Source organism: Thermobia domestica, chromosome 6 (genome assembly GCF_964235325.1).
Source record: "Thermobia domestica chromosome 6, izTheDome1.hap1.1, whole genome shotgun sequence".
In the NCBI taxonomy this organism is placed as follows: Eukaryota; Metazoa; Arthropoda; class Insecta; order Zygentoma; family Lepismatidae; genus Thermobia; species Thermobia domestica.
In genome coordinates, this window is record NC_137459.1 from 99,123,638 (window position 1) to 99,147,770 (window position 24,133).

The 24,133-nt window shown below is 35.5% G+C and overlaps 1 protein-coding gene across 2 annotated transcripts in view; it reads right to left on the reverse strand.

The window, feature by feature from the left end:
• LOC145688125 (putative RNA-binding protein 46) overlaps positions 1 to 24,133 on the reverse strand; it is an 85,480-nt gene that overhangs the window by 21,857 nt on the left and 39,490 nt on the right. For both annotated transcript variants that reach the window (XM_081761897.1, XM_081761895.1), the window contains exons 2-3: positions 22,360 to 22,534; positions 8,635 to 8,809 (exon numbers count right to left, since the gene is read on the reverse strand). In XM_081761897.1, the coding sequence (XP_081618023.1) occupies positions 8,635 to 8,809; positions 22,360 to 22,534 (350 nt within the window). The remainder of the gene's footprint in view (positions 1 to 8,634; positions 8,810 to 22,359; positions 22,535 to 24,133) is intronic.

Below are 24,133 nucleotides of genomic sequence, written 5' to 3' on the forward strand. Positions count from 1 at the left end.
ATAATTTCAACAGACTATTACATTAGGCCAAAATAGACTTAAACTTCAGAGAATACAAAATAAATTTCATACTGTAACAAAAGATTGAACACGAAACACGCTTACTACATTTTCAACTTGTGACATTAGCCGAGTGGACTAAGGCATTCGGCTAGAGATTCTGAGGCACCATTCAAGAGTAGTTCGAATCCCACCACAGTACAATTTGGTTTTACCTCTTCTTGACGTTTCTGTTTGTGATCCTGCCGGATTCTATTAATTATAATTTAGTAATACGCTAAAATATACGTAATATTTGAAATTCTTAACCTCCCATTTTTACATTTTTCAAGCTCAGTTGAGAAGAAAGAGGGAAAATGAAAGTACAAACATTTACAATAATTACTTAGCATTTACTGTCATTGTAATTGTGGATATTTTATTTATGAAAATGTATAATGAACTAAAAATATATTTACTAGGTCACATGTCTCCATTTTTCAATTCTAACTTGAAAGTTACAGTTTAGGCGGTGACATATCAAAGACCCAGAGGGTTGTAACCCCTCCCATGGAAACTTTTATATTCTATTGAAATAAAAAGTGTTCCAGTTTATAATCTTGGAAAAGCAACAATCACTGTGTGTGGAGGACGATTTATTAATACTACGATTTATCACTTCCAAAGGTGTCGAAGAGGTGACTGTATATTGTGCATAATCATTCAAGAAATATAACACAACAAAGAGACTTCGTAAACCCTTCACGCCACCCCAGGAGGAGGAAGTGCGTCCCGCCGTCCCTCGGTTGGGAACTACTGCTTGTGAGGGAAACATTCTAACAGTGTGTTAGCATTTCCTTCCTCGCCTTCCAATTGAACTCTCTGTGTACTGCGCATGCGCCAGTCAATTTCCATGAAAGATCATAAATAACCCTGATACTTTCTATAATATTTACGAAAGAACGTGTAATAGAATTTATATCAACAACATACATCATTCATCAAAGTAACGAAAACGTGTTCATGAAACAAATTAACAGATATATTATATCAAAGTAAATTAGGTTTAAATTTTAGGCAATAGAAAACGTTATTCTGTAATAAGAACTACTACTCGAAGCCTTTGCTTCAATCACTAGTTGTTACCACAGCTGAGTGGTCTAAGGCGTTCGGCTTATAAAGCACTATTCGAACTAAGTTCGAGTCTCCGCCGGGGACAGCACCATTTTCTCTCTTTTTTTTCACCTGTTCTCAATGTTTCTGTCTGTGTTCTTGTCGGATTCGATTAAATAGAATTTCGAATAGAGACCAATATATACGATAAATAATCATTTATTTCCGAATCTGCACTCGTACAATATACATATTCGAGATTTTGATTTTGGAAATGAAGTGTATATAATATTGAATAGTAAAAATAGTAAAATAAAAAAAAATATTTGTATAAATATTGATTAATATATTAGAGTTATACATGGCTTTCCAATCAGGATTATATAGAGAGGACTTACTTCTAAGTGCAATCCGAAAACCAATATTTGAGTTTTAATCTGACCCAAAGTTGGTAACTTACAGGATAATTTATACATGATTTGTATTGTAATTTTTATGCTTTTATTATAATCTTCTGTAAGTTATGATTTTACCAATTCTAAATGTAGAACGAGAAACAAGTGTAATATTATATTTGCTACGAAAAGCTTTTAAGCAATGATACTTTCAAGACGTGATTTGACAGAGAATTTGAAACCCCTTTCGAGCTAAGAAATTTCCGCCTTCAGGACCATATATTCGATCGTGCTCAATGTGGACTACCAATGTTTGCCCTCCACCCGCATATTGAAATTCCCCCCGAGGATAATTTTCTGAAGTCACCACTGTTTATAAATAATTTTTCGTTACAAATCAGAGGATAATGGAGTAGTGAGTATACTTCATTTTTTTTTTTTTTTTTTAGCTATGGATTTAAGATTCGCAATTCATATAATGTTCCGTTCTAATCGAATTTGAAACAAAAGAAGTTTTCAATGAGTTACTCAAAGAAATATTTTCAGCCTCCGGATGAAAATAGGAAGATACTAAGAAAAGAAACAACTTACTACCGGGTTTGAACACACAAACATGTGATTGATAATGTATCGACCCAAACCACTCGACCGTTTTGCATGCCTTTGTACATGTTCTTTTGCCTCTTGTGAAAGCAGTTTACTGTTCCATACTGGCTTTTGTTTATTCCGATACGACTATGAGTTCTCAGTAAATATTTGGACGTTACAGCTCTTGCAATGTATAAAAGTGTTTTTAGAATAAATCACAATCAATATTATGTCCTAATAACATAGTAAAACAGGTTGAATTCGTGAAATGATTGAGGTTGGAGTGAGCGTAAATGTTTTCATAGTTAGGAGCCTGAATATGCAAACCCGCGTAACGTGGGGATTTAATTTTGTGAAATTTGGTACATGAACACATTGATGCTCTCTTCTTAAAATTTGGGAGGGGAATATAGGAATTTAAAAAAATGATAAATGTTCCACTAGAATATACAACTCTTTAAATTTGGGTGCACTTGCTTGTTCCCTTCTATGGATGAGAAATGGCCAAATATTAATATTTCTATGTGTTCATTACGTGGTCGCTTATTGACGTAATTTATCTTTTCAGATGAGACTTTACTACAACATATGGTTATATGGTTCAATACAAGAGTCTATTATCTTCCATAGGACATAGGAACACTGATGTACTAATCTTAAATTTTGGGAAGGGTGTGTAAATTTAGAAATTGTCACAAAAATACAACTGCTAAATGTTCTCTATGACTCAAATATGTGCTTTTGTAAATTTGAGAGATTCACCTTGTATACTTCTATGATTAAAATATTCCAAAATCTATATGTAAATAGCACTTTATATTTTGGCGGGAACTTCGAATTATCATGAAGCATAATTTTCAATGTAATTCCCCAAAGTCACTAAGATGAGGCATTACTGCAAGATATGAATGAATATATAGGAATGAGTATTCTCTTGAATAGGACATGGTACCTCTATGGCTGTTTCACTGCGAGGTGGAAGGACCTGGGACACCATCACTTTACTCAGTCCCTAGTAAGCAACATAGGAAGAGAAATAATAAAATGTAATATTAGCTAACACGACACTACTCTTTCACAGAGGGTCGTCGCCGAGGGGTGGAGGGAAACAAAGCAGAGCCTCCTCTGTCGTCATCAAACGAAACCCCTGCAGAATAGAAACCTGGAATGTGCTATGGCTTACAGTGTAGAAAACTGGAAAACCTGAAGAAAGAAATGGAACGCATTAAGAGAGATATCTTGGGAATCAGCGAAGTAGGGTGGCCTGATGGAGGAAACATCTGGAGCGGGGACTTCAGAATGATTTACTCAGGAGCTGTAAATGGTAGAGCAGGAGTCAGTTTTGTTTTGAATAAGAAGAAAGGGACAGCAAGTTATGGGCAGCTGGAGATATAATGAAAGAATAGTAATATCGAAGATAGCAAGCGAACCAAGGAGTATGACAATAATCCAAGTATACATGCCTACATCAAGCTACACAGGTGAGGAAGTAGAAGAAACCTATAAGCAAATAGAAGAAGTATTGATGGAAGTTCAAGACCAGGACAATTTAATTATCACGGGTGACTGGAACGCAGAAGTCGGCGAAGGCAAAGAAGAGAATGTAACTGGGAATTTCGGTCTAGGAGAAAGGAATGCGAGAGGTGCACGATTAGTTAGTTGAGTTCTGCAAAAGCCACAATCTGACTGTAACAAACACTCCCTTCGAACAACCACTAAGAAGAAGATACACACGGACAAGACCAGTAGACAAAGAAAGATATCAAATAGACTATATACTGATGAAGAGCGAACTCCGACTAAAGAGGAAACGAGTGGTAGCACCAAACAAAAGATGGAACACAATCAAGCTAAGAAGAGATGAAAACATGGAAACGGAATTTGCAAATGTGACAGACAAAGAGATGTCTAAGGTAGCTTTAGCAGGTGATGACATCAACTCGAAATGGGAAGTCATGAAAGCAGGAATTACAAAAGTTGCCGACGAGTACATAGGAAGAGAAACGAGAACCCAATATAAATCCTGGATAACAGCAGAATAATTGGAAATGGTGGTGAAAAGAAGACAGTTCAAGATAACAAACAAAGAAGAGGAATACAGAAGCTGCAGAAATCACATCAACAGAGAAGTAAAGAAGACCAGAGAAAACTGGATAAACAACTTGTGCAAAGAAATTGAGGAAAATATAGTTAAAGGCAATACAGAAACGGCATGTAAACTTGATTTTTTTCTATTTTTTTTTAAAAAATGTGGGTTAGACCACTGTTGCGCTCACCCCCCTCAATTGTTTATGCATAAAAAGAAGAAAATTTACCACGGAGACTTACAGATGTACACACTCCAGTTCTATATTACCATACCAAATGTTTAGTTTCGACAATTTCCAAATTTTAAGTAGAAAGGCCACTGGAGACGACGACATATCATAGATTTGCTCAAGGAATTAGGCGACAATGCAATGAAAGTACGACCTCACTTATTAACAAGATCTATCTGAGTGGAGAATAGCCAAATGGTTTTCTTGATGTTACCATGATTGCATTGCCCAAGAAAAATCAAGCAAAGAAGTGCAGCGATCACAGAATCATTAGCCTGATTTCCCACACTGGAAAGATCATTGCACGCATACTGAACAGGCGGCTGGAAAGCAAGATAGATGAAAGGTTAGAAGAAGATCAATTTTGATTTCAGAAAGGAAATCACCAGAGATGTTATTGGATTGATGAGATTTATATCAGAAAGAATTCTTGATGTAAAGGAAGAGTTGCGTTTGTGCTTCAGACTTGCGGAAAGCTTTCGACCGAGTCAATTGAACGAAACTTCTGAAAATACTTAAAGAAATCGGAGTCAACTGGAGAGATCGACGACTCATTCAAAACCTGTACATAGGACAACGAGTGAAGATGCGCTTGAATGAAGGAGGAACCAATAGTGTGTAGACTATACGAAAAGTCAGACAAGGATGTAGTTTGTCGCCCCGATTATTCAACATTTACAGTGAATGTTTAACCCTCGAGAAGTCGCGCTGAAAAAGTAACGCGAGTAGTCGCGCGCTGTCAAAGGACCGCACCAACATAATGTGTTGCAAATATCGTTTTAAACATTTTTCTTTTATTAGAAACATAATTTTGTATATTTTCTGATTAAGAGGGAATAAAATTTTTATAATTATACTAAGTTTTACAGTAATAACTATTAGAGAAACCTACAATTAGACATGTACTCTTTTTTATTCCTTATTTGGAATAAAATATTTTTTTGTTACATATTTCTTTAGATAGATAACTACGCACTGGTTTTATTCAAAATTCTGAATCTGATGACGATCTTTTGTTCTTGTCAACTCTTTGGTTCGTCTAAAATTAGAAATGCATAGTAAATTAGTAAAATAAATACTATATAAACATAACAATAAAACAAAGTTTCACAGCGCATTTTATATTCAATTAGAGCTCACTCGCAGCTAAGCGGCGAGCATAAGCGCATTTGGCATGAGACTTCCGGGTTCGATTCCTGGTGGAGCTCATGTGGTTCGGATCCCACGTTAAGCAGTAGGTCTGCGTCTTATATAGCCTTAATGCTGAAAGGGGTGCTAAATTGAAATCAAATCAAATCAAATTTACATTGAATTGTTTTACTTTCCTGTTATTTTGAAACTTCACCTATACAGCACTACATTGAATTATTTTAGGTTATCTTCAAATTTACAATGTTCTACACTTCGTCGTCGCTTATTTCGTTCTCTCCTGTTCTGATTACATTTGGGGAATCGCTGGTCTTTTCTGGGTTTAAAATCTTCAGACTCGCTCGCAGACTCCTCACTTCATCTTTCGTGTTCACTCACTTCTACATTTTTTTGTTATAATCTTTCTCAGACAAAGCTTCTACGAGATCATCTCGGCTGATTTATCTGAATAGTCCATTCCTAACATTTCCCTCCGTTCTTTTAAGGTGTTCATTTCTAATTTCCTCTTTTTTCACACTTGGTATCAGTTTGTTAACTCTGTCGACCTCTCTTCCGTCCATTAAAATAATATTTATGTTTATAAAGCTTAAAACATCTCCAAACAAAGGTCACGTGCAGAGCGAAACACTGAGAAAAAACATTACACGGTTAGTCGCGCGCGGTGGAAAGCACCGCAGAGTCACTAAACAATCACTAGTAGTTAAACTAAACAACGGATAACGGAGTGATTGATCAGGAATGTTCGGGAAGATGAGGGATAAGATTAGCTAGACGGTGGAGTCTGTCGGACAAACAGAGTGGGCACACGATAAAAAAAAATAATTTCCCTGCGGTGCTTTTGACCGCGGCGCGACTACTCGGAGGTTAATGAAGGAAGCATTAATGAGAACTGGATACTTCAAGATTGGAGTACAGATCACTAACAAGATCAGGTATGCAGATGATACGGTTATAATACCTAAAACCGAAGGAGGACTACAGGAGATGATTTACAAAATAGTTGACATTGGAAAACTTTGTGGAATGGAAATTAATAACGAAAAGTCGAAAGTCATGAGAATATTCCGTGGAAGCACGCCCTTACGGATCAGATTAAACAAAGAGAACTTGAAGAGGTCGATAATTTTAAGTATCTGGGAAGTATTTTGGCGAGAGACGCTTACTGCACCAAAGAGACCAGGTCAAGAATTGCCATAGCAAAAGAAGCATTCAACAAGAAAAGATCACTCTTAACTAGCAGACTCAATATTGGACTTAAGAAGAAGTTGGTCAAATGCTATATATGGAGCATTGGACTGTATGGTTCAGAGACTTGGACATTACGGAAGTTAGAGAAGAAATATTTGGAGAGCTTCGAAATATGATGTTGGAGGAAGATGGAGAAGATAAAATGGACAGAGAGAGCAACAAACGAAGATATTTTTAAACTGATAGGAGAAAAAGAGGACACTTCTAGCCACCATTCTTAGTAGAAAGGCCAATTGGATTGGACACATCTTGAGAAGAAATTGTCTTCTTCACACCGCCATAGAAGGAAAGATGGAAGGGAAGCGAGAAATAGGAAGAAGAAAAACACAGCTGATCGATGATTTGAAAGATAGGAGAAAATATTGGGAGTTGAAAAAGGAAGCTGAAGATCGACAAAAGTGGAAGAAACATTTCCAGGCCCAAATCTAAAATTGAGGAAAAATCCTCATTAGTCCCAGGACCTGCCGAAAGGCAGAATGCCTAATAATAATAATAAATTTTAAGTGAGGTTGTTCTATTTGCCCCTTCGAAAATATAGGGGGTGAGCAAAGGTATCTATGCTAAATTTTAAAAGAGGTGGTCTTATGTACCCCTAGGTCATTGATTCTGGTCCAAGCCACCAGATTTGTTTTATTTTATTCTATTTTATTATTATTATTATTATTATTATTTTTGTTATTCGGCTAAGAGTGGGTTCCCCAGTACTACTAAAGTTATTATTTTAATCTTCTTAATGCAAAACTTAAGTTATCCGAAATTGTAAACATGAGATTCACTAGTTTTTCTGCTTTCTGTCTCCTGAAATGTTCCGGTGGATTAAAGCTTCTTATTATCCTATTGCCAAGTAAATTAAAAAAGGATTCCGTAGTGCAATGAACTGCAAATTAGTTCTTTGAGTGGCAAAAGTTTTTCATGTTTTCCGAATAGCAACTTTGTAGATAACAAGGGTTTTGCATTTATTTTGCTCATTTATTTGTTCTGTTTTGTGAATATTGTAGTTAATTTCTCAGTTTCTCAGATTTAAGAAAGTATTTTTAACAGTGTGGTCACGACATTACACAGTACGGTAGTATTTTGACTATCTTCCGCATTCTTTTGATTAAAGGCTCTGCAGCATATAGTCTAGTCGTATAATTTTTGACATGTAGGATTTCCCCAAATTTGAAACAATGAGCAATTGATCATAAACATTTTAAAAGTCACAATTGATTGTTACAGACTAATTTTATTTTAAGAGTGAAGCTAATATTAACAATGATTATGATTAGTTACTGAATATGTTTTTAATATGTAGGGATTTTTTTAAGAGTGCAATTGACACCATTCTTTGTTTCCAGAAGCAAAAAGTAAACTTATAAAATAAAACTATTTTAACTATTAAAGTCAACAACAAAATGCATGGCCTCAGAATGTAATTTCCCCACGTATAACTGATTTACTAATACATTGACTGCTTGGATACCAATAGGTAACTCAAAATTCTCTTCTGAAAAATTTCAACTTTAAAGTTCAATATCTCGTGAAAAATTCATGTTTCTCAACCAAAACCTTAATTATTAAGTTTATCATCTAATGCTGATAGTGAATAACATTTTCTTGAACGATTTACTAGAAATGTTGAAGTTCAAAGTTCTGTCCTGGAAAATCTAAATTTTGAAGTTACACCACTTGGTATGAAAGCAGTCCATATTTATCCAAACAAATGCTTGAACTTAGGGTTCTATTAGGCTACTATTCATCATTGCTTCAGAAATGATATACTCTAGGAGTACTGAGGTAGATAAAATTGAGCACATTTCAGCGCTCAATATATGATTAAACTATTGAAATTAGATGTGAAATACCTGTAACCTGCGTATGGATTCCAGTTACAAAACTCATAGGTTGTTGCAGCTCTATTCACACAATTAACACTGTTATTGTATGCTCCACGAGATAGTGCCTTCTGCATTCTATAGATATTTTTGTCGACTGGCTTAGCCCATGTAACTTCAATGGTGGATCCATCTATTTCCGTTTCTGTATAGAGAAACAAGATAATTTCGTGCATTCACAGTCACCCCAAAGTAATATTTTATCAATACATAAATTAATAAGTCAATAAAGGGGAATAAAATTTAGCGATCTCTGTATGTATGAAGCGCATACAACAAAAATAAGGATGGTATCGAGACGAGACGAGACGAGACTTTGTACAGTCTCGGTCTCGTCTCGGTTGATAAATAACGATCTCGGTCTCGGTCTCGTCTCGAGTAAAAAATCACAGTCTCGGTCTCGTCTCGGTCAACAGATGCTTGTGTCGATCTCGGTCTCGGTCTCGAGTACCAAATCTCGGTCTCGTCTCGAAAGTCTCGAAAGTCTCGAAATAAATAGTGTGAAATTAAAATAGTGAAAGTATTATTCTCGTACAGTCTGTCGTTTCCGCTTATTTTTTCCTTTCATTTTGACTTAGAATTATGGTATGGTGTACCTCTTCATAGCTAATTTGCTAGTGCTAACGCTTTCCATGCGCGTATGCCAGGTTCAATGATCAGTGGGTATATCACCCTAAAACCCTAATAGAACCCATATTTCACTTTCAGCAATAGACTTTGTCTCATATAGCCTCAGAACTACCTATACAATTAAACTCTATTAAATTAACTCCAGTACTATACAGTAGTTTATTTCCTTCCTTTAAATCAGAATTGTTCAATACCTCCTAACGGATAACGCAACACATAGACGCACGAATGTATTAATTCGTACCGAAATTGAAACTTAACAATTTCTCATTATTCAATACATAGTGCTTTGACTGTAATTTTAAAAACAGAATATAACGTTCATTATCTTAACAAATAGGGTAAAGTATTACTACAATATACGTATTTTGTTTGAAATTGATGAAATGCTTTATTACATCTCCGTGTTTAATTGACACTTTATAACACGAACGTCCTGAACCTTGTGGTGGGAGCTACTACACTCATCTTTGCTATGTGAGGTCTCGAGTTGGATCACAAAACAAGTTAGATTCAAAGTCCGATGCTTCGCATAGTTCGCGTCTCTTTTTAAGTGCATTCTGTTCTTATACTAGTTCATAAGGTCGTAATGCATTACGTAAGCACATATCCAGTGCCGTAACATAGATTAATCTTATTCTTGAGCTCTCAATGGTGCATGCAATCTTTATTCGAGAAAACTAATCTTGCGTTTATTACATTGAAATTTTATATTGATTGAAAATTAGTTGCAAAACATGGACATACATATTATATAAGTATATAAAATAGGTAATTCGAGTTATCTGTATCTATTTTTTCTCACTCGCCAAAACAAGTGATTCTTAACTTTCTAGTTTTCTTTTGTATTAATTTTCGTAGTTTTGCTGCAATATGATGGATTGAATAGTCAAAAATACTTTTTTCCATCTATGATTTTCATTAAATTTTGGATCCATTTTTACCCTACCTTACCTAGTAAAAGTAATATATTTAGTCTTAGTTGAGGAACCAGTTTTTCGCTTCTGTAAAATTACGAAATTATGACTTGCTTTAGTTTACCTCCGAGGTCCAGATATAATGAAATCATCACCATCATCATAATCAACCATTATCAATTCATTGCTGGATGAAGGTCTTTCCAAGTCTTCTCCACAACTAACTAACGGGCAATTCTTTTCCAGGTTACTCCTCCAGTGGCTCTTGACTTCGTCACACCTTCTTGTATGCGGAGGTTTCCTAGGCTGTTTTTGTCTCGTAGTATCCAGTCTAGAATTCTTTTCGTCCGTCGATCATAATTTCTTCTTGCAATACGTCCAGCACACTTTCCAGCTCATATTAAATTATTTCATTAGCACCATCAGTATTCATTACTTGGGCTACAAATAGTTCGAATTCGCTACTTTCGGAGTACAGACACGCTACTTTTTAATCATCGGACCCGACAACACTGACTGAATGATTTAAATCAACACAATGTGAGGACCCCATTTGGTCTAGCGGCTACAACTCTTGATTTCGGTTCGCGTGGTCCCGAGTTCGATTTCCGGTAGGGGTAAATTTGAACGACCGAAGTGGTTCGGATTCCACTATAATTATTAGCTCCACGTCTCCTTTAGCCGCCCTAGCATAACTGTGGGACGTTAAACTAAAACAAAACAAAACAAAAGTGAACACTGTGTATTACTAACTGTAAGTTCTTGAATAATTGCATATAGCTATATGGTATGGATCGTGTTTGAGGTGGTCGGTGGTCAAACTAAAGCGAGTGAAACGTAATTAAGGTGCAATTAGAACTTTTAATTAAGCACGATCTTAATCTAAAATGTACACCAGGCCTAAGCAGGGATGAATTCAGGGGGTAGCCCGGGGGGGAATTTCTCCCCCGAAGAAAATTTATTCCCCCCCGGAGAAATTCTCAAAATTTCAATCACAAAATGTAGAAATTACTTCACCCAAACTCCCCTGCCCCCGAGGAGTTCATATTCCCCCCCGGGTGAAAATGACTGAATTCAACACTGGGCCTAAGGCTTAAGGGGAACAACCAGTGTTACTGAAAATGTATCAGTTACCGGTACTTAATCTCAGTTAGAATTTGCATTTACATGTATTGCTGAAACGAAGATTTAAACATTAACATTATAAGTAGCCAAAATGACTATGAAAAACACCGTCTCTTGAAAGCATTCTTGCACCATAAAACAAGTTACGAGTAATTTTAAAATATTTTGCGGTTTATCTACCTTATTTGCACATATTTAGAATAATATTTAGCTATCTATTTAAGTGGGCAACACTGCTTAAAATAATGTAACTGCGACTTGTAATTAAAACCACCAAAAACTGTTGTAATGTTATAGAAGCAAAGGAAAGCAATAATCATTATTAAAAATTAATAAAAATGCGTCATTTTAAGCAGTATAACAATCACTACCAATGTGTTTGGTGTCTCTGAAGCGATTTGAAATAACAATTGTTGTAAATGGCGTTATAAGCATTTAAGTCTTTTGGACTCTATTTGAAGTCTGCATGATGAGACGTGATATGTCAGCGCGTTTTCGAAGTAAAGTCTTTAGAAACATTTAAATTTTCCGTTTCTTGTAACTTTGTTCCTTCATTCATTCGAAATATATTATACCAAGATCACAGTATTTGACGCTAAGGTACAGTTGATGCGCATTGCACCGTCCATGCCATTTGAGTTATTAGAGATTTCCAAGCTACATAAATAATGTATGTTCTATTGTGGTTTTGTTAAATAACTAAATATGTAATACTTTACGTAGCGCAATTTGAGAAAATACAACTTTATTTTGCTTTAGCAACATTGCTTGTTTATTGCAGAGTATCAAGAAGAATTTCCCAACTTGGTACAAAATTTCAGCAATTTTAATATATATATATAGCAGATCCTAGGGGAGGGCTATAGGGACTATAGCCCCCCTTAACGCTCAGGTATGCACTGGATAAAATGGGCTTCAATCCTACTTTCTTTACACTGGATAAAGCGGTAAACCATGGTTTAGCCCCTCCCTTGATCATATACTGTGTCCGCGGCTATATATATATATATATATATATATATATATATATATATATATATATATATATATATAGCATGGCCCATTTTAATCTTTCCACGGGGATATCTCGAAAACGGTTGAACATAATGAACCGAACAAAAACTCAAATAGTAAATACTATGGGGCACACCGAATGGTGTTGTCGCGGCGCCTCCCGGGGCCGCCTTTCATGGGGTACCAGGGCCAAACTTTAAAATTTTAAATGGAAACATGGGACGAGTAATACCTCGTTCTATAGATCTTTAAAAAGTAAAAAGTGTTGTTGCAAAAGATTTTTCTTATCGGTCACCGTTTTCAAAATTGAAGCCAAGACATGGTGCCTGTATTATATAAAACGTCCAGTACCACTAGACCCCTAATAAGAAAATAGTTGGAGATAAATGAACAGAATAAAACTCGTATAGGAAAGCACAGAGGGTATTTATCATTCCACGGCTCGAATATAATGCAACGGAGAAAAAGATTATTAAAGTATAATTGACATGATGCAAAAGAGGAAATGATAGAAAATGAGCTTTCCGATCTCTGTCCGTAAGTAGGTAAAGCGGGAATGAATGGTAAAATCTCAAATGAGAACCTCACTTTTTATTTGCAATTGATATGGTTTGTCTGAAACACTTGTGTATACAAATGACTGGTACTATAACGAATAAAAATAAAGTGAAATAAGGTGAATAAAAATAAGGTAAAATTCAAGTTTAACAACATTTTACCCGCCCCTTTGCCTCTGATAATTTAACGCATTGCGTGCAAGATTTTTGGGACATATCTGGATCAGTATGTACCGTTTCGTTACTAAGAATCGCAACTGAAATTACCGTTGAAAGTTACTCGGAATGTAACTGTGGACATCTCAGTGAAACTCATATTTTACCACATGCAAGAAGACATAGAAGGAAAAGAAGCGAACTAATATCATGCAGACGACTGTTGTACAAAACCAACGTTTGTAAACATTGTTCTAAAATTGCATTGTTCGACAAATTGGTTTCGCATTTCAGTTGATTCATTTTTGCATCAAACTATTGCCTGCAATCAAAATGGAAGGTACCATTTAACAAGAATTTTACATACTTTATCCCATTACAGAGACATTTATATCTTATAAAAACACATTTCAAATAACTTTGTTTCGTAGATACAATTTGCAAAAACTAAGGCTCTCATTTGCAATTTCACCAATCCTTCGCGCTTCACTCACTTACGGAGTGAGGTTGGAGCGATTATTTTCTAGGAGTTAGATTTCTTTCTTTCCATTATAGCACTTTCACTCTAATCATCTTTTCGACTGTTGCAACATTCCCGAGCTATAGAATGGTAAATACCCTCTGTGGTTTCCTATTCGAATATTTGTTCTGGTGTTTTCATATTAGTGATACTGGACGTTTTACCGGATGCAGCTACCATGTTTTGGTGGTCATTTTGAAAATGTTGACCCATATGAACAATCTTTTGCAACAGCACTCTTTAGTTTTTAAAGATATGTCGAACGAAGTATCATTCACCCCATGTTTCCATTTACAATTTTCAAGTTGCGCCCTGGGCCCTGGGCCTGAAGGGTGGCCCTGAGAGTCTCTGCGACAATATCAATCGATGTGCCACATGACATTTTCTATTTGAGTTTCTGTTCGGTTCATTTATGTTCAACCGTGTTCATATCAGTGGTACTGCACGTTTTACTGTATCTGATAGAGGCAACATCTCTTGGCGGCCATTTTGAATACAGTGCCCGATATGAAAGATATTTTGCCACAACGCTTTTTAGTTTTTCAAGATCCATCGAACGAGGTGCCACTCACCCCTTGCTTCCATTTAAAATTAAAGTCGGGCCCCGGGAACCCATGCAGGGCGGACCTGGGTGGCACCGCGACCATATATATATATATATATATATATATATATATATATATACAGACTGTTCCATAATTCGTGTTATTTTCTACAGCGCTGGGAGAAGATGAAGTTTATACACTATTAATGTAAAATTTGGCACTCTTATTGACAAATATCTGAATTTTTCGAATTTCTAAAGAAAATAAGAGAAAATTGCTGTTTAGCCCCCCTTTTGGGGGTGTAAACACGAAAGTTCATTTTCCTTATGGGAGATTCAATGTTAAATTTTAGAAGCAGTTTTCTCCAATAATTATTCGTGAAGATTTTGGAGCAAATGAGTTGTATTTGTTACAAAATGCAAAAACACTCATTCACAAAGCTACTAAAGCCGTCTCAAACATTATTTTGCGAAGGTCCCCCTTTTGCGGGGCAAGAGGCGTAAAAAGGTGGTGGGTGATATGCTACCAAAATCCCAAAATTTATTTTCTGATTGCCAGTAAGCGTGAGATTAATCACAAATGTCACAGAATTAATGCTCCAATGTCCTTACATGTAAGAGTGACTGATAATGGGGCTACAGCCCCCTTTCAAAAATAAAAAAATCACCATAAATATCCTTAGTAGGGACATACGAGAAGAAGGTATTTTTTTTAAATTAATGTAAAATTAGGCGTCATTGTATCAAAAGAGTATGCGTTTTTCAAATCTGGAATGTTATTTTGATAACGCACCGCCTTAGGGGGGGCACAGGGGGCGAAGCATTAGATGATAGACCTTTATAAAAATTCCAAATTTTGTTCCGGAAATGCCAGTGAGGATCAGATTAAAAATGAAAAATGAAATCTTTGAGTTTTACGTCCCACGAGAGGATCAGATTAATCACAAATGTCACATAATTAATATTCCGATGCTCCTTGCATGTGTCAGTGACTGATATGGGGCTACAGCCTCCCTTCCAAAAATCATATTAAAAATTCATCATAAATATCCTTAGCAGGAACATACCGGAAGAAACTATTTTTTTTAAATCAATTAAGTTAAATTTGGTGTTATTGTGCTAAAAAGGTATGTGTCTTTTAATATGGGATGTTACTTTGGTACCGCACCGCCTTAGGGGGCATAGGGGGCGAAACATTAAATGATGGATGTTTATAAAAATTCCAAGTTTTATTCTGGAAATGCCAGGGAGCATTAGATTAATCATAAATTTTGCAGAATTAATATTCCGATGTTTTTTTGCATGTGCCAGTGATTGATATGGGGCTACAGCCCCCTTCCAAAAAATCACATAAAAAATTAGCCATAAATATTTTAGCAGGGACATCCGAGAAACCACTATTTATTGTCAAATTAATGTAAAATAATTTATCATCTTAGTAAAAAGGTACGCGTTTTTGAAATATAGAATGTTATTTTGGTGACACCGGATTAGGAGGGCACAGGGCGCGCAGCATAAGCATTTGAATCTTTGTAAAAAAAATCCAAATTTTATTCTGGAAGTGTGAATGAGTATCAGATTAATCACAAATGACACAGAATTAAGATTCCGATGCTCCTTGCATGTGCCAGTGATTGATGTGGCGCTACAACCCCCTTCCACAAATCACGATAAATATCCTTAACAGGGACACACCGGATGAAGCTATTTTTTTAAATCAAGTAATGTGAAATTTGGCGCTGGCTTTTTTTGTTTTTTTTTTTAATTCGGTATAATTTTGATAACGCACCACCTTTAGCGGCAAAGGGGGCGAAGCATAAGATTGTGGATCTTTATGAAAATTCCAAATTTTATTTTGAAAATGCTAATGAGCGTGAGATTAGTCACAAATGTCACAGAATTAATATTCCGATGCTCTTTGCATGTCCCAGTGACTTATATGGGCTACAGCCCCCTTCCAAAAGTCACAAAAATTCGCAATAAATATGTCATAAGTAATATGTAAGTTGTCATTATTGCAAAACAAAAAAAAATATACAATAAACCTGGAAATTACTGTAAATGAATAACTTCTGTCAGTGTAACTGATTATGCATATAGCTTTGTTGTTATGGTGTCACTGGAATATAATCAAAGAATTTTATGTTTTCAAAAAATCAATTAGGACTCTTTTTATAGCAGAAAATCTCACACACAAATCACCTACGTATTTTCTACACACTTATGCAGAACCATCTCGAAATAGAACACAAAATGACAATGGAAAACGTAGCAGGAACAACAACAAAAAAAAAAAAGAAGAAGAAAAGTAAGATCTTAAAAATTAAAAGCGAGCTTTAAGTTTCAATATTGTTTGCTTTATTCGTAAAAAGAAAAAGCATGTATTTTCATTACTTACACAATAACCGTATTATCCAACTTTCCATATAACAACTTACTCGTATGTACTGTAGACGTAATACACACGGTTGTAATAGAAACAAATGTTTCCCGAAGAATAAGAATCAGTTGCTGGAAATTATTCTTTGTTGAAGACTACTCTTTTTGGCTCTACTATCACTAATTGTTTAAAGAGATCATTAACCTAAGTGTAAAACCCATAAAATCAACTTACTTTTATTCGGCATGCCCTCCTGAACGAGCAAGACATAAATTAATGCGATTTACTAAAGAAATTGTGAACACCTTTTCCAACATATCTAGAGTGATCATCTCTATACTGTGGACAATCCTCTGTTTCAAGTCCTCTACACTGTTACATGATTTTTGGTAGACAATTTGTTTTAGGAATCCCCACAAGAAAAAATCGCATGGTGTAAGATCCGGACTTCTTGGTGGTCATTCGACACTTGACCCCATAGAAATAATCCGTTCCCCAAATTTCTCTCTCAAAAGATTTATAGTCGTATTTGAGCGATGCGCTGGCGCTCCATCTTGCATAAACCATAATTCATCACTTTGACCTAAATTTAAACGATCAAGTTCAGCAAATACTTTTTCTCTTAGTAGCTTTTGGTATGATGACGTTGTTACATTTTCATGAAAAAAGAAAGGTCTTATCACCTCAGTCGCAGTTATACCACACCAAACCATTATTCCTCGTTTGTCCATTGACACTTCTGATCTCACGTTCGGCTGTATCGATGACCAATATCTTGCATGTGATGAGGACACAGAACCATTTAAGAAGAATTTTGTTTCATCGGAAAACGTCACTTGAAATAAGAACATGGGGTTTTCATTTAACTTCTCGATAAACCAGTTACAGAAATAAACACGACCATCACAATCACTTGCACACAATTCAGAAACCATTCGGACCTTGTATGGTTTTACCTTCAAGTTTCTTAAAATTCTTTGTAGCGTAGTTTTCTTAATATCTAAGCCTAAGCTTCGACGAGCAAGGGATTTCCGCGGTGAACTAGTAACAGATAACACCTGTCTTTTTGTTTCTTCTGTAGATACACTTGGAGATCTTCCTGCACTTTTTCTAGATGCAAGATGGGCAGTATGAAAACAATTGCTGCGGAACTGTTTGTACAAACGGTGAATTTGCATATCGTGTACTTTTAATCCGAGTTCTTTAACTATACGGGATCTTGTTGCTCTTGCAGATTTTTCTGATAAAATGTACCATTCAATTACATTAGCACGCTGATCCTGAGTTAAAGACTGCATGATCGAAGGACACTACAGTATGAATGCACTCTTAAAGTATACTGGAAACGACAAGTAATTATCAAATGATTAAGCCAGTCTATCCCCGAGATTCACCTACTATGTAATGTCCATTTCCGAAGTAGTCAATCTAACCCAGGTGTTGATCAGACACGAAATCCTATTGAACTGTCAACACGTTAACTCGTAAATCGTTGGTGTATTGCGATAAAAAAAGGTCTGAAACTGTTGTCAGCACACATGAACAAGAAGTTGAGTCAGGAATTAGAGGGTGTTTTACAAACAAAAGTTTGTTGACATTGCTTAAAATCAGCTTACAGTGGGACGCCAACAAATGATTCGGACGTGTTCCAGTGCTTCTTAAACACACATCTCTTAGCATGCATTCTGAATAGGCCGGAGAGAAGCATGGAAGATAATAAAACAAAGTGGTGTGGCTTTTTAAATGATTTTGGGACCGGGAAGGGGGAATTGAATCACTAGTGGTCGCTGGCACATGGAGGTAGCTTCTAAGCATTAATTTTGGTACATTTCCAATTATTTTGACGCTCACGGGAAATAACGAAAAGTTTGAATTTTTCTTACTGCCTATCTTCCCCAATTTGGAGGGTTGGCGTAATAAAACTAGAAACGCATGTACCATCATAGATGAAAGGGGAGGAAGAAGAGGAATGGTATCGTATTTTCTACCTAAAACTGCTAATTTACAGCAAAATTCGTATAAATATAGAGCAAACTGCTTTCCGCATTTTACATTGAAATTCCAGTTAGGCCAATCAAATTTTGAGTTGACGCCACTAAAAGAGATACACACATGACCATTATCATATTGTCGCTTTAGCTCTTTCTCTAAACAAACATTTTTCGACAATAATGCCAAATTTCACTTTAATAATGAAAAATATTTACCTTCTGCCAGTAGGTCCTTGCGTATAAGGACATTCATGATGAATTTCTATTGTTTTATGAAAGGGGATTGTAGCCTAATATCAGTCACTGGTACAGTCCGCAGCAAAAAACCTGCAACATGAGCATATATGTTTATTGTGAAACGACGAAGTCTTTTGCTCCAAAATAAGTGTGCAGGGGAGGGCGCAAGGTTTCTCCTGGCGTGATTCATGTCTTAGACGTTATGTTGATTCCCTGTGCTGTTAGTCGTAGTTTCACAATAAACTTACATGCTTATGTTGCATGTTCTTTGCTGCGGATTGTACATGGAAATAATATAGGAGCATTAATTCTGTGCGCCTTGCAATTAATTTCATGCTCATTGGCACTACCAAAATAAAATTTGGAATTTTAATACTTCGGCCCCTGTGCCCTCCAAAGCCAAAAATTGCCAACCGCGCCCTTTGTCCCCTATTACCAAAATAACATTTCAGATTTGGAAAATACATAACTTTTTATTACAATAACGCCAAATTTCACATTAATCGACCAAGAAAAAAAGCTTCTTCTGGTATGTTCCTGTTAAGGATATTTATCGAGATTGTTGGTGATTTGTGAAAGGTGGCTGTAGCACCACATCAATCACTGGCACATGCAAGGAGCATCGGAATATTAATTCTGTGTCATTTGTGATTAATCTAATACTCATTCACACTTCCAAAATAAAATCTGGAATTTTTATAAACATCCATCATTTTATGTTTCGCCCCCTGTGCCCCCCTAAGGCGGTGCGTTATCAAAATAACATTCCAGATTTGAAAAACGCATACTCTTTTGATACAATGACGCCTAATTTTACATTAATTTAAAAAAAATACCTTCTTCTCGTATGTCCCTACTAAGGATATTTATGGTGATTTTTTTTTTAAATTTTTGAAAGGGGGCTATAGCCTCATATAAGTCACTGGCACATGCAAGGAGCATTAGAATATTAATTCTGTGACAGTGGTGAAAAATCTGACGCTCATTGGCATTTCTGGAACAAAATTTTGAATTTTTATAAAGATCCATCATCTAGTACTTCGCCCCCTGTGCCCCCCTAAGGCGGTGCGTTATCAAAATAACATTCCAGATTTGAAAAACGCATACTCATTTGATACAATGACGCCAAATTTCACATTAATTAACAAAATACTTTCTTCTCGTATGTCCCTACTAAGGATATTTATGGTGATTTTTTTTTATTTTTGAAAGGGGGCTGTAGCCCCATTATCAGTCACTCTTACACGTAAGGACATTGGAGCATTAATTCTGTGACATTTGTGATTAATCTCACGCTTACTGACATTCAGAAAATAAATTTTGGGATTTTGGTAACATATCACCCACCACCTTTTAACGCCCCTTGCCCCTCAAAAGGGGGACCTTCGCAAAATAATGTTTGGGACGGCTTTAGTAGCTTTGTGAATGAGTTTTTTTGCATTTTGTAACAAATACAACTCATTTGCTCCAAAATCTTCACGAATAATTATTGGAGAAAACTGCTTCTAAAATTTAACATTGAATCTCCCATAAGGAAAATGAACTTTCGTGTTTACACCCCTAAAAGGGGGGCTAAACAGGAATTTTCTCTTATTTTCTTTAGAAATTCGAAAAATTCAGATATTTGTCAATAAGAGTGCCAAATTTTACATTAATAGTGTATAAACTTCATCTTCTCCCAGCGCTGTAGAAAATAACACGAATTATGGAACAGTCTGTATATATATATATATATATATATATATATATATATATATATATATATAGAGAGAGAGAGAGAGAGAGAGAGAGAGGGGGGGGGGAGGGAGGGAAAGAGAGAGAGAGAGAATTCTATTCGCATCAGCAGTGGATTTTGTTGAGGAACGAGTGAGAAACATTTGCGTTGTACGTGCAATGCAAAAAATTATCACAAATTTATTTCGGGAGGGGTTTGAGCCCGATAACCAACCCTAAATACGCCACTGTACATCAGTCAACCGTTCTCATATTGTCTAACACAGCAACGAAACAAATTTTGAGTGAAGGCAATTTTAGTATTTATCAATATCAATATTCGAGACGAGACCGAGACTTTCGAGACTGACCTAAGTCTCGTCTCGGTCTCGTCTCGATTTATAGAGGTCTGTCTCGGTCTCGGTTTCGTCTCGGTATTTAAAAGTCCGTCTCGGTCTCGGTCTCGTCTCGGTATATAAAAGTCCGTCTCGGTCTCGGTACCATCCCTAAACAAAAAACTTCAAACAATAGTAAGCAATCAGACCTTGGCATTACCATACTAATTTTTTATCATTATTTTAAGGAGATCTATAACAATTGAAGAGTACTGACAAATTTTATATTTTCATTATTTTGAAGGCTGTAGGAAAAGAAAAGAATCGATTTGCCGAACGTGCTAGAAATTTACTACTACCTCCAAATGAAAACAATGAAATGAAATCTAAGTTTTACGTCCCACAGTTATGCCGGCTATGCTAAAGGAGGCGGTGATGATGATGATGAGAAATGAATGCAATGTGGAAAGAAGAAAGTGGGAGGAAACGGGAGAACCACGAGAAAACCCACGCACACGGTGTTTATGCACCACAAAGCTCACTTGGCGCGAGCTGGGATCGAACCAAGGACCCCATGCACTCGAGATGAACGCTCTGCTACTGAGCCACCGCGCCACTACTACTTCCAGTTTTAATATTAAGCTTCATAGGATAAAAATGTTAAGAAATAGAGGAAAGTAGTTTCTTGGAATTGATTCACAGATTTACGCACCATAGAACCAAAAATAATTTAAACAAAACAAAGGACTACGAACTTTCCCCTTTCGAGAGAAATTCTGCGGTCGCTTCTGTTTGGAAGTCTACCGTAGTTTCATCATGTGAAACGAAACATATTTGTTTACATTTTAGTCAAAATTTTAAAACAATAAAGAATATCAGAAACGTAAAAAGCTATCCAGATATCACTTGTTTAAATTTTAGTGAATATTTTAAAATAACAAAGAATATCAGAAATGTAAAAATTTATCCAGATATCACTTGTTTAAATTTTAGTGTATCATTTAAAACAACAAAGAATATCAAAAGGTTAAAAAGTTATCCAGATATCCTTGTTTAAATTTTAGTGAATCATTTAAAACAACAAAGAACATCGGAAATTTAAAAAGTTATCCAGATATCCTTGTTTAAATTTTAGTGGATCATTTAAAACAACAAAAAATATCAGAAATTTAAAAAGTTATCCAGATATCACATGTTTAAATTTTAGCGGATCATTTAAAACAAGAAAGCATCAGAAACGTAAAAAGTTATCCAGATAGTATCTACACAGAATGGTATTAAATAAGCTACTAACTGTTTCCAAACCTTGTTCACTTTCTATATATTTTATTGTCCTTAGTGTTCTTAAGTTATTTACTATTATTTTTTAAAGTGGAGTTGAGTATGTGAAAAAATACCAATTTTGAAATTATAATACTTCCTTGTAGACTTCCTAAAATATGTCCTTGCAGACTTGATAAATTTTTACGTTGTAAATACCCTCCACTTCAATTATCAAAACGTATGTCAACGTATTAATAAAATTGATATTTTCACCTTGTTTCCATGTACGATACAATTTTAGTTGTTTACTTACGATTGAGATGTTCCAATCCAAGTTGAGCTTTTTCACGAGTTGGAAAATGAACAAAGGCAAAGTCTCTTAACTTCTTCACTTTTTCTACGCTGTTTCCACTCACTTTATTGAAAGCTTGTTTAATGGTTTCTTCCGTCGTAGAAAGCATTAAATTCCTGACATATAGGATGGTAACCTAAAATGAAATATTATGGCTTCAAAAGTACTGAAATGATCAACGTTAAATATATAATTATATAAATTTTAAAATTTTAAGACGTATATATTAATATTTCTGGGGTTAATAAGAGCTAGGTGAAAATTCAAATGTAAATTGTGAATTCGTGCCATATTACAATGAATTTAATTCCTTCAACATCCTTTCTGCAGCAAGTGGTTTCAAGAAAAAATATAATGTCTAAACACTTAAAGAGGCAAGTCAAAGTATCATGTAGTGTGTGCATATGATGTTTATCAAAACAGTTTTTTTAAGGAAGCTTTTTGAAAAAAAAATCAAATTTTCAATTCCTTGTAACTTTGTTTCTATTTATTCCAATTACGTCATACAATGGCAATAGTATTTGACGCTATGTTACTATATCTGTGTGTTGTTCTGTCCGTTTTGCTTGTTGTTACTGTTGTAGAAGGGTCAAAATGTTGGTGTTTTTCGTACTGTAGAGGATTAATTTGGTGTTTAGCGTCTCGCTCAGCACTGGGGATATACGAGACATGGACCTACACTTTAACGTGAGATCCAAACCACATGATCTGCACTGGGAATCGAACCCGGATCTCTCGCGTTTACGTATACTAACCACGTATAATACTAATTTATAAAGCCACATATACTAACCATTTAGCCACGAGGGAGGTCTCATAATCTGTCAACAATAAATATTGCACATGTATACTACGGGCATTGGCGGCGATTAGGGGGGGCAAAGGGGGGCAGTTGCCCCCGCACTTTTTTTAAGTAACCAATTAATGTATATAGTTTCATTTGGAAATGTAACGATTTTGTATGTGTTACTGATTAATAGGAAAAAATGCTGTCATATAATATTTGCTGTTGCGTGAATACGTATTGGTTGTCTTCCCGTGGAGTAAAGAAAGCTACAGTAATTGCGTTTTAATCGCCACAGAAAATAACCCCAAAAAATAACCTATTGGAGCACAATTTCAGCATACTTTCATTTCTTCTTACAAGGGCTCGATATGTTAGTGAGCCGCTTTGAAGCTAATCGAAAGAACATTATGCAAAAAAGTAGGGCCTATTTCACAAGTTATTTTTTAATTGCACAAAAATTGACAGTTCCTAAAATGTCTTTTCTTCTTTCTAAAGTAAGGAATATCGATTAAAAAGAGCGTGATAAGAAACAACTTCTACCTTTTCCATTGTTTTGTAGTGTAATATACGAGTGAAGTGTTGTGTTTAAGGATGTACGAGTGTATATACAATAAAATTTAGTAAATGGAACTTAATTCTAGGTTTTAAGTTTATTTTGTATAACTGAAGTGTGGATTGTAAGTATTGTTGTGTTTTGATGTGTTCCAAGAAAGTGGAATCTGCACCTAATGGCAACGAACATATTTCAAGAAGTTGCAAAAGCAAATATTTCTTTAAATGTCGTAGCATATGCTTGTAGTATTTACTGTCTTTCATTTTCTAAGAGTAATAACATACATTTAATAGCATGTGTGGAATTAAATATTAAGTTTTTCATTAATCCTCAGTTTCAATATAACTTTTGCAAAACAAGCATCATTATTCATTACTATGATTAATATTATCCTG